Source organism: Balaenoptera borealis (genome assembly GCF_965194805.1).
Source record: "Balaenoptera borealis genome assembly, chromosome: 3".
NCBI classification, from domain to species: domain Eukaryota; kingdom Metazoa; phylum Chordata; class Mammalia; order Artiodactyla; family Balaenopteridae; genus Balaenoptera; species Balaenoptera borealis.
Window position 1 is genome coordinate 139,875,238 of NC_138866.1, and position 16,349 is coordinate 139,891,586.

The window sequence follows — 16,349 nt, forward strand, 5'->3', positions numbered from 1 at the left end:
CTGTTTCAACCTCAGTCCCCATGGCTTCAGCTCATCCTCACATCTGAAGGAGAACCAGAATGAATGTTCGGGAGGTTAGCCAGAGGCTGAAGAAATATTTACATTAACCCCAAGCTAGGAACTAGCTTGTATGATCAGCAAAAGCAGTAGAAGAAAAAAAAAAAAAAAATGTAAGGACTTTTCTTCCAGAATTTCAGAATACTTTTACCACAAGACTCATTGAATCTTCTAAAGAAAGGTTAAGTATCATGTGAACTAAATGGCTTTCTTTAGGCTCAAGTAAAGATAAATACTCTAAAATCTTTAAGATATAATCATTCTGAAATATATTCATCAAAGACATGTTTAATATAAAAAATCTTGAAAGGAGACTCTGGGCTGCTTCCTTAATTTTCTATAGGGTACCAGATTCTACCCTGAGAAAGTACTAAATAATTTGGTCAGTCTCTTCATTCTTTCTCGTTGCTACTGAAGCACTACAGAATCTGCTGTTCTTTCCCAAGGCTTTCTGTTAACTGTTTAGTTACCAGTTCCGGGAAAAGTGCAGGGTTGGCCCCTAAGAATGCCTAGGAGAAGAGATCCAGCCCAACTTCCTGGGCAAATCAAAACCCTCCTCCTCCTCCCTTCCTTCTCATTCTTATAAACAATACTTGCTCACTCATTGATTCCAGAATTTTACAGGTGTTGTTATATATTCTCTTTCTCTTCCATTTTGTATCCCCTAAGTTTCTTCCCAAACTCTACCCAAATGGCAACCTGGTATGAGCACTGATGAAAACTGAGTTTACTACTATGGATGCAAATTTTCTTTGAAAAATAAACTCAGTTTTCAGATATGTGGTTTAAAAGGCTCTCATAATGAGTGTTCCAATTATCATTAAAAACCACACCAACATTAACAAGTGATAGGCACTAAGACCATTTTTTATGTGAAGGGCAAGACAGTAAATATATTTTTAGTTTGTTGGCCACCCGGTCTCTGTTGCAACTACTCAACTCTCTTTTTGTAGCATGAAAGCAGTAATAGACAATGTATACAAATGAACAAGGCTGTTTTCCAATAAAACTTTATTCAAAAACAAGCAGCCATTTGCATTTGGCCCATGGGCCCTAGTTTGCTGACCCCTAACCTAGAGAAATGCCAGTCATTCGGCTGTGGTGTATTATAGCGATGGAAGTATTTAAAAATTTTTTCCCAGGTTGGTAGCTGACAGTACAAACACACTGATAAAGGTATCAAGAGATACTGACCTAAGATCAATTTAAAAGAAAAAATAACTTTTAACTCACCATAGCCCACGAGACTCTGGCCAACATATCTAAAGACATGTTTGTTAACAAAAACCGATAAAGCAATAAAACTTATAAAACTGTTCTTCTATCTGAGGAAACAATGTGGAAAACACGTGCTCAGGGCATCCATGTAAAACACATGAGTAATGAGCACTAGCAAATTAGGTCTATTCCCGTGGCATCATGTGTGACTTCACAGGCAAGGGGAATGACCACATTTGGGCCATCATTCAGCAGGTGCTACACGCTGGCCCTTAGGTGACCAGGAAATCCTCATTCCAAAGTCAGAACTTAGACCATTCAGTCCGAAAGAGCTCCACTACGATAACAAGCTTTGCATTAGAAACATAAAGTAGCAGAGCACTAATGCATCTGTGTCTAGCCAGGAGCCACTGTTGTTCATCTGCAGCTCATGGAATCCGATGGTTTTGTGACCTCACTCCTGCCTTCCTCTCTAGTTTGATCGCATGACATCACCCACCCTTCTCATCCCTTTCAAGTTTCTCAGAATGTGTTCTCCCTCCTCTCTAAGTCTTTGTCCATGTGGTCCCATCTTCCTGGAAAGTTCTTCCTCCTTGTCAAGCTAACCACCACTCATGTTACAGGTCTCAGCTTAGACTCTCTTCTTTCAGGAAGCTGCCCTTCCACCCCCAAGACGCTGCCCACAACCTAATGCCTGAGGACAGAATCCACCTCCGAACCCCCAGCACTTGGCAGGATGTCTGATACACGACGTGCTCTACATTTGTTCAATAAAATGAACGAACAAACAAAGGCATCCCAGTGGCAAAATAAAATTCCAAGTCAAAAACTCCAAATTATAAAGTCAGTGTTTTTTTGGTTAACCAACTAAATATTCTGTAGTGTCTATTTCCTCCCCTACCTAAAGAAAGGGAAATAAATATTATGTACTAGGTGCCTCCCAGATTGAAAGGCCTGTGGTTCTATTCACCTGGAGGAAACAAGGACTAAATTACTTTTTTTTTTTTTTCCTCTGCAAGCTTTTTTTTTCCTCTGCATGTATTAGAGCCAGCCCCTCTGGCCCACAGGCAGTTAATGTGCTGATTTAGCGTTGTTTCTGACCTCCTGTTCCTGTCTTTCTCCATTAATCCCACCGCATTTTAATGTTTTAATTCCAACACATAATTTTACCATATCAGTCAGCCAAACCTGCTTAAGTTCCACTTGCCATGATAGCTTTTAACCTCTTATTCATTACCATAATTCTATGCTTTATATTATAGACTGGTCAGCTTTTCACTTAAATGCAAGGGGAAGAAAAGGGTGCTAGAGTTTTAAAAGCTGTACATCTCAGAGGCTAAGGAAGGGGGTGAACGGGAAGAAAATGGCGGCTGCATCATGCCTGGCTGTAAGAGCAGATCAGCGACATGGGGTGCAGACTGTCCAAAGAAATCCTCTAGCCCTGATTCTCCTCTGCACCAGAGTCACCAGTAAACTGGTAGCATGTCAGAGTCACTTTCTGAGGCACTGCATGGGGCTGAGGATTGGCTCTGAGGCAGCCCAGTTAAAATGAGCTTGTGCATTCTCATTCTTAAGTTTCCAAACTAAATTAAGTCTAGAATATTCTGTGACAAATTAATCTCCGGAATCACAGGGAAATGTAAAATACACTTTAAGAAAATGATACGATCACGTTGAAATGGTACAGGTTGACAAGGGGGTTAATCTGTATTTCTACTCTTGCCATTTTGTTTAAAAGTTGGGGCAGGTTATATTTAGCTTTATTTCTTACTCCTCCCTAAAAATTCTCTGTCTCTAGACCACTGATGGACTCAAAAGACTGGCTTTTTTTGGTCCATGAACAAACAGCTGAGTTAGTAGGCACCCTGGTCTGGGAGGGGTGTTGGATTTGCCCAAGCACCTTCATCTCACCAGCCCTGACTTCCTCAGGAATTACCTGTGGCTCAGTGGAAGCCCACAGGTGCACCATGACACAAGGGATTTCAGAACGTTCCCCGTGACTCAGAAGAGCCTGGGGGAGGCTGGCTACCGGGCGGAGGTGGGCCATGCCTGAACCATCACCAAGCTAGCAAGCCACCAATGCCAACGTGATTTCTCTTCACATGACTGACCACTACTCCAGCTTTCTGTCCACAGCTACAAAACCCAGTATTGTTCAAGCTAATCGACACTGCTCAGATCTCCAGTCAACGAATGTCCTTCCCACCATGTCTTGGAAGACAGTCATGGCTCACTTCTACCAAAAAATGTAAAAAATGTCTCTCCTGTTTTGAAGAAACAAAAATATGCTGAATTTTAACTGGTGTTTCAGTTACTTAAATGACAGAATTTTAGTTGCAAATGTTGTGGGGATCTATAGTTACCATCCAGAAAAAAAATCTGAAAATTAATAGGAATAATAATAGCTACCAACAAGAAACATTGTTGCCAATTGCCATGATGACCTGCAAATTGGTGGAAAACCCCATTACACAAATAGAAAACCACAAGGAAAGTCACTGCCCAAGGTCACGCAGCTAGCAAACGCTGTGGTTACAAGCCAGCCCAGGAAGTACAACTCAAAGGCTGGTGTTCCTTCCCTCACATCAAACTGCCTGGCAGAGGACTTTCTTAGGCCATGCAGAACTTTAAATTACTAGGATCAAGGTGTTATCCAAACACAAAATATGAGACAGGTCTGAGGACAGTTATGACTCATTCAACATTGTCAAAGACACTTCTCATGCAAAAAGGTATTTCCCAACAGTTGGGAGAAAAAATAACTGAGCCTTAGAATTACAACAAAGAACAGGAAAACAGTAAGTGAACATTTTTAAATAAGAAGGAACAGTAAGTAACAGGTCTGTGATATGCATATGCCAGCACAATCTCTCTTTTAACTCTGACAAGAAGTATGTATTTTAGGGTAAGTCTCACCCCACCTGGAAGTTCACTCAGGGTAATGCTGTGTAAGCCAACTCCCAAGAGATATTTTTGTTATCTTTTGTACCTTAGGAGAGGAAAAAGGAAAAGGATACCAAAAAAAAAAAAATCCTTTAAAATCCATGAAAAGGAAGGACAGAATGACCACTGGGGCAGGTATACGTCTAAGTTACAAACAGGAAATAGCTCAAATAATAAATGAAGACCCAAATGACAAAACATGGCATAAGAGGGACATCTCCAATTATTCTTTGTGTCTGTAAAGAAACTTAACACTCATTTGGAAAAGCGTTTCCTATTATGTGAAGGAAACATAACAGCACAATGACATGCAGAATGAAAGGCCATTATCTTCTGCACCTACTAAAATAACACGCTGGCCATCCATCACTGGGGGCCCAAATTCCCACCATTCAGATAACGCTTTGGGACACAGAGTTCTCTGCATTTGTGCATTTACGTGACTTATTCCTGCTCTGCTGGCTAGCACAAAGTTTCTGATCCTCCTACCATGGGTGTTGGCAGGGCACTGGGGTGTCACAGTGGTGGCCAGGGTGGGAGACACTGGGAAGACTCTGAGGTGTCTCAGTTACCCCATGGTGTAGGGGGGTGGTGGTTGGGGGGAGACTAGTAAGGTATCTGACAGGCAAAATCTGTGAAATGATTGACCACAGGAAGACCTCTCTCCTGGGCTGGAGAGTGTGACATGACCTAGTTTGGTACCCAAAAACACAAACCTGGCCCTGGAGATCTCCAAGGAAGCACGGCTACTACCTGCTAGAGCAGCACAGAGCTGGGGACGAGAGGGCTGTGCAAAGCAATGTAACCAGGGCCACAACACGTGGAGGGAAAAGCACCCATGTCTCAGTCTGTGGCAGTGCTGCTCTCCTAGCAGGTGTTTGGACATGTGTGCATGAGCTGTCAGTGTGTGTGTGTGTGTGTGTGTCTTCCACAGGATAATTGGGGAATGTTGCTGGCATCAGGTGGGTGAGAGCCAGGTTTATTAGGCACCTGGAACATGCCCGGCCGTCCCATGAGACGAGGTGCCTCTGCTGAGAAGCTTGGGCCTCCGAACTCCCACCTGCCTATCTCAGGAGGAGCCACTGAGCTGGGACAGGGTAACGGCAGCAAAAAGAGCTGACGTTCCGTGCACCAGGCTCCGCTAAGTGTTTTACACAGAAAAAGCACTGCATCAGGTATCGGGTTCACTGGGGCTCATCCCATTTCTGCCCCTAAATTCCTTGCTGATGGAAAAACATGACTTCTCTGGGCCTCTGGACTTCCTCAACTATAAAATGAAGGCGTTCTACTGGATGAGTGTTTTCAATCTTTCATTTTCAGCAGTAAACTCTTCCCTCGAATGGAGCTCTACCAATGTAGAGCACAGGTAAAAGTGGAGATGCTCTGGTTTCAGGAGACCCCCGTTCTCCAAGGGTGACCCCAAGGCATCTCCCTGAACCCAGGTTTCCAGAGAACTTGGTTTGAAAAAGACCACAAACAGCTGTTGAGAGCCCTTTAAATGCTTCTACTTAGGATTGGTGGGCAAATTGTATGTATATGGGCTGAACAAAAGGCAGTGGTTTGGTGGGAAAAACTTGGTCTTTGAAAACACAGAATCCTGACTCTCGCACTCGCTGCTCTGAAGTCTACAGCAAAGATGTCTGCAAGCCTCTTGCACTCCATTTCCTCATCTATAAAACAAAAATAATACCGAGAACTTGCAGGGCTATCAGAAAGATCAGAGATGTATGCTTCCACCAGCATCTCCATCATGCTTAAACTGGAGCAGCCACAGTGCAGGCACAATTGCATTTAACTATATTCTTACTACAATCCTATAAGGAAGCTATAGTACTTACAGTATTTTTCGTTATGTACGAGTGAGCCCCTCAATTAAGTTGGGAAGGTCCAAAGTAAAGAAATAAAACAAATCTGGCCTCAATAGATTTCATTATGATTTGCCACAAAGTTCATCAAGGACACCGAAAAGTCTCCATCAATTTGGAACACCTAGCTTCACAGTGTTAATAAATTATATGGTATTTCACTAAGTAGCAAAACCCAAATCATAGGGTGCATTGGACATTTATACCAACATTTCCCAAAGAGTCTGAGATGGTACATTATCTTTCTTTAGAGAATTCCTGGCACATACAATTTTCTTCTGTTGTAATCAATACTAAATTAAAAAAATGAAAAAACTTTCCCCAGGTTAGGGTCCAGCTAACTTATGGCTCCTTGGTGGGTGGGGATATGAGGTTTTATTCTAAGCTCACACAGATAAAGATATTCCCTCAGACCAGCCTCATGTAGACACATCTCCCACCGTTTAGAAAGCAGAGCAGACTCACGTGCCCAGACGTTCCTCGTGCTTTTTGCTGTCCTTTCCCCACACTTCAATGTCCAAAATGCCCATCCTGTCAGAGAAGTAGTGAAAGTCAAACTGTTCCTGCCACTGCGGATTTGCACTCTTACACAGTGTCTAGAAAACATGCAGTTATAATATTTATTTTCTTAAAATGGCATTCATTGCTACAGCAACTACACATTCATTTCATATCTTAAACAGCAGGAGATCATAATTATGGTTACGATTGCTCTTATAAAGTTAAACTTTTCTTTTTGGAAACGAAAGGGACTTCAAGGTTTCCGGAATTGGCAAAACATCATACTCTTTTAGCTGACTCCCCAGATTCACTAATTTATCCACCAAATTTGGAGAAACACTGTTATCCCAAAAGAAACCGTAAATTATATATATATAAAATACATACTTTTGATATATATATATTTATTATATAATATTTATTACACACACACAATAATGACTATTGAGATATGCTCTCTATACAATATCATATCTCAATAGACATTTTACAGTTGTTCTCTCTTACAAAAGATACTACTAATTGGTTAATCAAATGGAAGTAACATTTTTATTGGCACATCCATTCAGCGCTGGCTTAAGAACTATGTGAATTAACAGTCTGGGGTCTTAATTAACATCTGTCAGATGCATTACATGAGAAACCCGTAACCTGTAGGCCGCTGCCTATTTTTAAATCCAAGTTTACTGAATCCAGTCACTAGAATGAGAGGAAGACTATGAAATTCCACTGCAGCCAAACCTAAAGGTTAACAAACGTGGTCTGAAAACTCCACAAGTGTTCCTGTGTTCTCCGAGAGTGATTTCAAATTGCTTGTGTGTTTGATTCATGGGCAGGACTTTCATTTTTGTTTCATTTACACAGAGATTCAATTTGTGAATAAAAAGTGAGCAAAAATGCAGGCCACTAAGAATCAGGACCTAAGGGCCAACTATTAAATCCTGGGGCCAAGTATCCCCGTGTGAGAAAACAGGGACTGCTCAGACCTCAGCTGCAGCCAACATCACGTAACATCATTTACGCTGTTTTTCATCATCATTGGGCTTAAATATAGCAGATCACAGCATTTTGAAACCATGAAGAAAAAAAAAAACCTATTAGACCACAAATTAAGTGCAATATTCCCCAAGGGGGAACATAGCAGATACTGGACTAATTCTACACTTCACCTTAGTCTAAAAGGGTACGTGTGCTTAGTGATGAATAATTTTTCTATAAATCCTTACCCTGACCCTGGATCGTTAAAGGAATCTTAGTGGAGAGCTTTGGTCATCCTGGATATACTCACTGTGAAGTACAGCCTAAAACTGCCTGGTTAAAATAATTATCTGTATATTTCTGCTGTAACTTGTCTTCAATTTTTTGCATTTCTTATAATAAACGATTCTTCAGTATGAGCTTCAATCCTCTACTCCTTGTGCTGGAGTAAATGACATTTCAAATTTGATTTTGCACTGAAAATTGTGCAGCAGAGAAAACCTCTTGCCCCCCTAAATCATTTTCTAACTAGTCTGCTTCAGTTAAGTCCTCTACACTAGAAAGCCCAAACTGCAAATATCCTCAGGCCTATTTTCAAAATCTTCCACTGATGTTTTTCTTCCTATGTGGCTTTTGGCAAATGACTTAACTTTCAAGTACCCTAGTTCCCTCAATCCATAAAACATAGGAAATATTTCTGTCTGACAGTTATGTAAAACTAATTAATTACCATGGTTTGGAGACTAGTGTTTTTGAAATAAAAACCACACCAAATTACTGAGATTAAAAATTAAATGGAAGTTGGATCAGTAGAATAAGATGATTGATTTTTAAAGACGGCTAAAAAAAGCCATTACCTTTGGTCAAAACAAATCACTTTTAATACTTTTTAGATAGTTTAAAAAATCACAGCAAAAAAAACCCCAGCAGCGCTAGATGTCTATTTTTAGTGTTCATACCAACAAGTTAGAGAAAGCCCAGAGTACATAATTTTGAAAACATGTTTAGTTAACTCAAATATTTTAATCCAACTATAACATAGTATACCATTTTATTTTTATACGATTTTGAACGCATTTAGTAATCCTTTTCCCTCATTCTCTGAAACATAGTTTGCTTATTTGCAAAACAAAAATAAGCCATGCATTCAAATCTATTACTTAATAAGCTTTCTCTAGCTCCAGTTTAGTATATTAAAATAGATTATACTAAGCAATCAAATACCCATATTAATAGACTGCACCTATACAATTATTTTGTTTTCTGGGATGCTCCTAATACAGTTAGGAGGGTTAAAAATAAATTCTGTTCTTGCAAAGTTTAGTGTGGGAAAACATTTTTTTTTCCATTGTTTTAATCTTATAGATATTGTTCTACTTAAGGAACTGACAGAACTTACCTTACTTTTATACCTCTGATCTCCCAGTTTTAACTGGACAAACATCGCTGTCATGCTTCCTCCTGAGACATTCTTTCCTTCCAACAAAGTTATACTTATAATCCCGTTCCAGAGTTGGTTCTTTTTCAAGGACTCTGAGAGCCGGAGGTTGCGTATCAAAGAGGGCTAAAGCAAAAAATAAAGATAACTTATAAACTTGCTGATAATTCTTGAGTGTGACTTTGGTGATCAGAGGAATTCCAGCTTTCAATATTTGATTAGAAATAGCACTCCCTGCCAGGTAAAAGTGTTAATATTCTTCACTGGCTTTGCAAACCTGCAATCACAGTTATGTGACTTCCTTCTCAAGCATTGGACTTGAAACATATAGCAAAGCATGAATTCGAACAACACTTGCATTTGGCACTGGCCTGTACTCCCACCTAGATGTGCTCTTTGGTAGGAATCCTTCAGCTGGGCCTTTGGCTATTTTAATAGTAGGAAGGGAAGAAAGGCATTCTGGGAAACAGAGATATAAGAACCAGGCATTGCTTTTCAGGGAAACAAAATACCTCTGGGCATTTAGAAATTATGGTTTTGAATTTATCCTTCACACTTGAATCTGTCCCCACTTCCCTTTATTCCTTGGGCTACAACTAAAAAGCCTAACACCACTGTGAGATCCACAACTCCTGATATAGCCCGTAATCGGCTAGCCAGCCAGATGAGCTTTGCAGAGGGCTGCATAAAGAACACTGCCCCATGGCTGGGACCCAGTAGGGGTTCAGTAACTTGTTACCTTATTTTTTTTTTCCTTTTCTACATTGTATTACTCACACACACCTTAAACAGAATATAGAAAAAGGCAAACATCCCCTATTATTAAATTATAAAGAGGCCACGCACACTTTATTTTTAATTTCCATTATGTAAATTTTCGAACACACACAAAGATAGAACAACAAACCTCCATGTGCTTATTCATCAGATTCGACATTTTGTCAACCTTATTTCACCTATCCCTTCACTATTTTTTTTTCTGCCTGAAATATTTGAAAGCAAAATCCTTGTTCGTTTTTACTTAAGCACCATGCCATGATCACACTCAACACAAGTAACCATGATTCCTTTAATACTGTTAAATGCCCTGAAGGTCTCAACAGTGTCTTTTTATGGTTAGTTTGTTTGAGTGAGGATCCCTGACACGATCTGCAGGCTGCATTCAGTTGGCGGAGTTCATTCACGTTCTCCGTTCAATAAGTGAAATGGCACGAGTGTGGACGGCTTGATTTGAGGGAGAAATAAATGGGCTGAAGAAGGTAGATGGTGTCGAGTATCATAGTAAAGCAATGAATTTCTAACACTATATATTCATTCCTGTCATCTGCTCACTCTATCTTCGAGATCATTTAGGCATCAATTTGCTCGGTTTGATGACCAGTTAGTCACAATTTATCACAACAAACGGTATGTCAGTGCCATGTTAATTACACGCCAGCTTACCTCATCCAACACAGGTCACTCCACCACCCTTAATAAATGATGCAATAATGCCAAGTGTTTGGATCATTTTATGATTTCCTTAAACAAAATACTTTTAAGGAAATCTGTACTCCCAACTTCATATCTGTGTTGCTTTTCTCTTGAAATTGGAATTCACACACATACACGCACACACACAAATGCACACACACACAAGTGCACACACACGCACAGGGGTTTGGAGGTGCTGAAACAGAGCAGGAAAGGGAGATGGGAAAATAAGTAATTTTTTTAAAAAAGAAAAAAACCCTCTCCTTTGGAAAACATGAACAATTCTTTTTCTAACTTCTATTTGCAGTTGGGTTGTGGACAGAATATATTCAATAATGAAGGTTTATGAAATAAAGTTAAGTAATTTTATATTTGCTAAAAACAATGCACACCATCACAATATATAGACAAATACATATATAAATATGTATATAATCTATATGTGTGCATACAGATGTAGATACACTTAATACATTCTCTAGCTTAGTAAGCACACGGGCTGAAAATTTCTATCTTTAAAAAGAAAATGAGATTTTGATTCATATATCCTGCTGCACTTTCCTTTTTTATGTTTTTTTCTTCTTAAAGTTCGACTTGCCAACCAACAAGCTGAAGCATGACCTGTCCCATGGCTATGCTTCAAAGTTCCGACAGATATATTCCTCCCTAAACACTGCAACTATTTCAAAATCCTTTTTATAAAGAAGGGAGTAATGTCCACAAGGGATCAAAGGGCATCCTACAGTCTGGCAATTGCCTAAGAAAAATGGCAGTGCTTCCATGAAATATGCCCTAAAATAATTTTGTGGCTTGGTATGTCCTAATTTCAAATTGGATGTTTATCTTGGAAAGGCTTCTAACTTGTCCATAAAACAGCCCCACTTAGCTCTATGAGCTCTGTGAAAATGGAATCCAAAGCTGGTTATTAAGGGGGCCCAGAGATAGGTTCCATATGGCGGAACAGCATGGGAGGGCAAGGCAAAAGGCCTACATCAGGCCCGGCTTGGCTGGAGCTCCTGATCTATCCACGGACACTCGTTGCATTACACTCTAACATCTGGATTATTGCTTGCAATGTCCCTGGGAAATATCCACTTTCCATCAAAGCCTTTATCTATCTCAGTCGGACTTTGAACATTTTAGTATTTAACACAGTCATGTTTGATGTGATGGACTTGCTCTTTGCTGTCCAAGATTTTTTTTTTTTTTTTCCTTACTAAAAGCGGGGTAAGAAAAGAGACGTATTTATTGCACAGTTCACAGATAGAAAAGGACACAGGACCATTATTCTACTTATTTCACCCTAAGTATTTCTGCAAAGCCTAATATAAGGTTATGTCCAAAAAAATGTTTCATTTGCAAGCGATGCAGTCTAGGATATGAGTATGAGTTTCAAGACGTTTCTTAACTACTTTCGCATTTCTCTTCCACCTTTGAGACTTGTGATGAGGCTTAAGAGCAGGGTCTGTGGTTGTGGGCGGCATCCGGCCCATCCCATGTGTGCTCTGATGCAGACCTGGGCTATCCAAATCTTTTGTGCTCCTCAAATGCTCCCTTTCTCCCCACCATAAATCGACTCCTCTGCACTCACTCTGTTAGCTCAATAGCTCAGGTTTTCATGACTGTGCCCGAGCCCTATATGTGAAATTTGTCATCTTAATGCAGTTTGGAATGTGAAAGGAGAGAAGGAAATGACCCATCAAAAGGAGAAACCCACCCCACCTGAGCTGAAACAAACACCAGGAGATAGAGCAAAGCTTCTGGGTCCCGACCCTAATTTCTCAGCAGACATAATGGATAAAATATAGTACATCAGGGTTTTGTTATTTTTCTCCTTCCTCCCAGAGGGTCAGGACCTTTTACTATTTCTATGTGGATTCATTCATAGGCTCTCTTCCTTGGCCCTCACCCCACCAAATCCACACCCAGAAAAAGTGACTTTCTTTTGAAACATGCAACTTAGTTATGACTAGTGAAAACAAGGTGTGATATTTAACTTAGAAACATATTAGCTTTTGTAAAAATGAAACAGATTCCAAAACATTAATATACTTCCAGGTCACGAAAATTTCACAGGAAGGAAGGGAAGAAAGGGAGAAAGACTGAAAGTATAGGCTTTGGAGCGTCTGCTCACTTCCAACAGGTGCAGAATTCTCAGGAGTTTTTGATCTAGGAATAGACTCTCAAAACAGTGAATAGATTTTCCTTCCTGGAACATAAAAAACAGATTGTAGCTTGGCGACATGCATTATTTGAGGATTTTGGCCAAGCAGCATGCTGTGAAGACAGCAATGTGGACTCCAGTACCCCAATTCCTGGCGTGGCTACAAAGGAAACCCTGGGATAGTGGACATGTTAGCTCGATGCCTCCTGTCCGTCCCAAGCCAGGAAGAATAGCATGGGAGGGCAAGGCAAAAGGCCTACATCAGGCCCGGCTTGGCTGGAGGTCAGGAGTAAAGAAGGATCCTGATAGGACGGCACAGAGTTCAGGAGCTGGGGCCATAGCCTGCAGTTATCAAAAGCAAAGCAATGTTATATTCAGTGATGCCACAGTCCATAACTAACTATGCCGACCAATACCACAGGGTAACAATTCAAAGCACTCCCTTGGGTGACAAAAAACACCAAAACGTTAAAAAAATTAAAATTAAAAATAGGGGCGTCCGGACTTCCCTGGTGGTCCAGTGGTTGAGGCTCCGTGCTCCCAATGCAGGGGCCCCGGGTTTGATCCCTGGGCAGGGAACTAGATCCCACATGCATGCCACAACTGAGAGTCTGCATGCTGCAACTAAGACCTGGCACAGCAAAATAAATTAATAAATAAATATTTAAAAAAAAATAGGGGCATTGAGAAAATGTTTTTACAAGATTTTTGTACTAGGCCTACCTTACTGGTGCCAATTACTGTATGGGTACCTTTTAGATCATCTCAGTGATGGAGATTTAAAAGTATGTGTTCCGATGTTGCCAATCCATTTTATTTTGACTCTCATTAATTATTTTTCCTGAGTCATTGTGAGAAAGGAGGGACTCAAGGAGACAAATGCATGAAAAAAAAAAAAAAAGGAACTAATTTTGTAAGCAAAATGAGGAGTAAAGCAAGATTCCAACTATGTTGGCAATGCTTAGAAAAACTAAGGGAGAACATTCAGTCTATAAAAGGTTTCCATGAAATATTCCTTCCAAGCTTTTTCAACATGTAAAACTACTGCTCATTGTCAACAGCTTTTATAGCATGACATGAGAAGCTCCATACATTCATGCAACAGGCTTCCAGAAAGCTGCTACTCGACAGCTCCTTATATCATCTGAAGAGAACCCTGTAGGCATAAATTCTCCTAGAACTACACAAACATTTTTGCATAGGATATAAAGGAAGCCTTTTAAATTTCCCACAGGGGCATGGACATGAAAGATGAGATTTATATTTATAGATGAAAACTATTTCACAGTCCCAAGGATATGAATAATCTGTATGCACAGACATTAGCTATAAAAGGATTATATTATTTTTTTAATTAAAAGGGAATATCCTCACTCAATGTTTGAACTTAAAAATAAAAATTAGACTAAGAGAAGATTTTTAAAAATTGATAAAGTCCATAAATACCCAATGATTCTCAGGGTTCTGGACTGAGGGGGGAAAAAAATGAAGGCCATGAGATTCAACAAGATTTTCCTTTTTGCCCTGACCTCTAGGAAGCTCAATATTAAATGCTGGGCTCATATATATGATAATATTCATCAACTAGTATCTCTTGATTCACATGTGTCATCCCACAGGCCTTCATTTCTGTGTTCCATATTTCTATGTCTCTCCTTCACTTAAAATAGGTCAAGGGCACCCCTATACGAGACTGGGACTAGGGTGAGGCAAGTGAGGCATTCGGGGTGAAACATTTAAGGAGGTGCTCATTCTCAGGCTTCTGCAAGCGCAGGGCTGGCCCCTGAGCCCGAGTGCCTTCTCATGTTTTACACACCAGGCACCTCACCTGCCTCACCCTAATCCCAGCCAAACCTAAGATTTAGCAGTGCTCCCCACTGCTCTACAAGGCCTGCCCCTCTTACATCCCTGGCTTTGCCTCCTACTTTCCCTAGCATCCCACGCCGTACCCTAGTCCTCACCAGTGGCTCTCAAACATCACTATGCTCCCGAATCACCTGGAAGGCTTGCTAAAAGATGGCTGGGCCCCGTTTCCAGAGTTTCTGATCTGAGAGGCCTGAAATGGAGGCCCAACATCCATATTTCTGAAAATGTCCACGTGACGCTGATGGTGTTGGCCCAGGGGCTCCCCTTTGGAACTGATAACAAAGAATTCGGAGCACTTGCCATGCACCACATTATTTTATAAATGTCCTGTCTCAGTTCACTTCCTCCTCCTTCTCATCTGGTGAGATTTACTCCAGCTTTCTCGGTCCCCAGCCTTCAATCCACCCCACCCACCTGTAAAGCCAAGATAAGGGCCTAGTCTCTGAATACTCCCACCTCCTTACTCTCATCTCTCCTAATCCCTCATCAGTTATGATGGCCAACTCTTGTCTCCGAATTCTCAGGACAGCGCTCCTGACAATATAGTATGTGCTCAGTGAGAGGCTTTTTTTTTTTTTTTTTGGCCAAAACTGAATCTAATGTCACTGAGAGGAGAGATCTGATGCCAAGTTTACGAAGGAAGTGGCTCTGTTCTTCTGGGCTGGAGACACACAAGGTTTGAGAGTTCTAACAGATCCAAGGTCTTACCTGAGCATGACTGAAGCCCACAGAAATGAGGAAAGCCTCTAGAAACCATTCTGCTCAGGGTAATGCTGACCTAGACTTCATAACAAGGCAGTAGAAGCATCGGGGTTAAGATATTTAGAAGTGTGCCCGTGCAGTGTCACTTCTAGATAGATAGGCAGGCAGGTACGTAGGTAGGTAGGTAGGTAGAAAGAGAGATAGGCATATAGAGAGACAGACAAATAAATTAGGTAGATATGTAGATGAGCAGATAGAGATAGATAGGTATATGGATGTATATGGCTGTTTGGGGTATACCATTCTCCAATCCTTCAAATTTAACCAAGAAAACAAAAAAGTAAAAGGTATTACTAAGGGTGGGCACTTGAGTTAAGAATGTGTCAAAATGAAGAAGAACCAAACAAACAAAAAGCATCCTATTAATTGGGAAAGTGGTCCAGGCACAATACTCTCACTTTAGTTCTACAAATGGACCACACTTCTTACAAGGGGTTTTGCTTGTGCTACTTCCTGGGGTCATAGTGAAATAAGGGACATGGGTTCACCTAGAGAAAGGTACAGTGACAGAGGGCATTTACCAGTAAGGTGGGAGGAGTGGCATCTCTTCCAGTTTGAGCAGCTTCTTCTCAACCCAAAACTATATGACAGACAAAACAATCATCCAGTCTTCCTCCTGGTTCTTACCTGGGCTCTGGTCACAAAGCACATCATGATATGTAGCTGGATAGATAGGTAGGTGATAGATAGACAGATAGATAGACAAGACAGATAGACAGATAGATAGGCAGACAGACAGACAGAAAGAGCTTCCCTCCAAATTGTTTGACTGTCCTCTTTCAATTTAAGTTCCTCCACATTAAACTAGCCTTGTGACAAGATACCCTTCAGGAGCTAAATATGTTAAAACCACACTTTTAAAGCCACCGGAGTCCCAGCCCTGCAAAGTGCTTCAACCTGCAATGAGGTCTTCAGTGAACCCATCTTGGCCCACGTGTTAGAAGCAAAATTGACAAGGTCAACCTGTATAACTGAATCAAAGGCAAAAGCACAACCACAATAATTTGCTGAGACTTCCCAGACTTCACTCATTTGGCCAGACAGCTAACCCACAGACACAGCCACCCCCGGGGCAGCACCCCAT

General features: G+C 40.8%; 1 protein-coding gene across 20 annotated transcripts in view; it reads right to left on the bottom strand.

The window, feature by feature from the left end:
- The window catches only part of MCTP2 (multiple C2 and transmembrane domain containing 2), a 263,257-nt gene that overhangs the window by 127,494 nt on the left and 119,414 nt on the right, over positions 1 to 16,349 (bottom strand). For 19 of the 20 annotated variants that reach the window (XR_014243575.1, XM_082388909.1, XM_082388908.1 and 16 more), the window contains 2 exons: positions 8,962 to 9,126; positions 6,549 to 6,679 (listed from right to left, as the gene is read on the bottom strand). Coding sequence is in view for 19 of the 20 variants with exons in the window: in XM_082388909.1 (XP_082245035.1) it covers positions 6,549 to 6,679; positions 8,962 to 9,126 (296 nt within the window). In the remaining variant the exon portion in view is untranslated. Of the gene's footprint in view, positions 1 to 6,548; positions 6,680 to 8,961; positions 9,127 to 16,349 lie in introns of those variants that run through there. The other variant, XM_082388907.1, reaches the window with a different exon arrangement.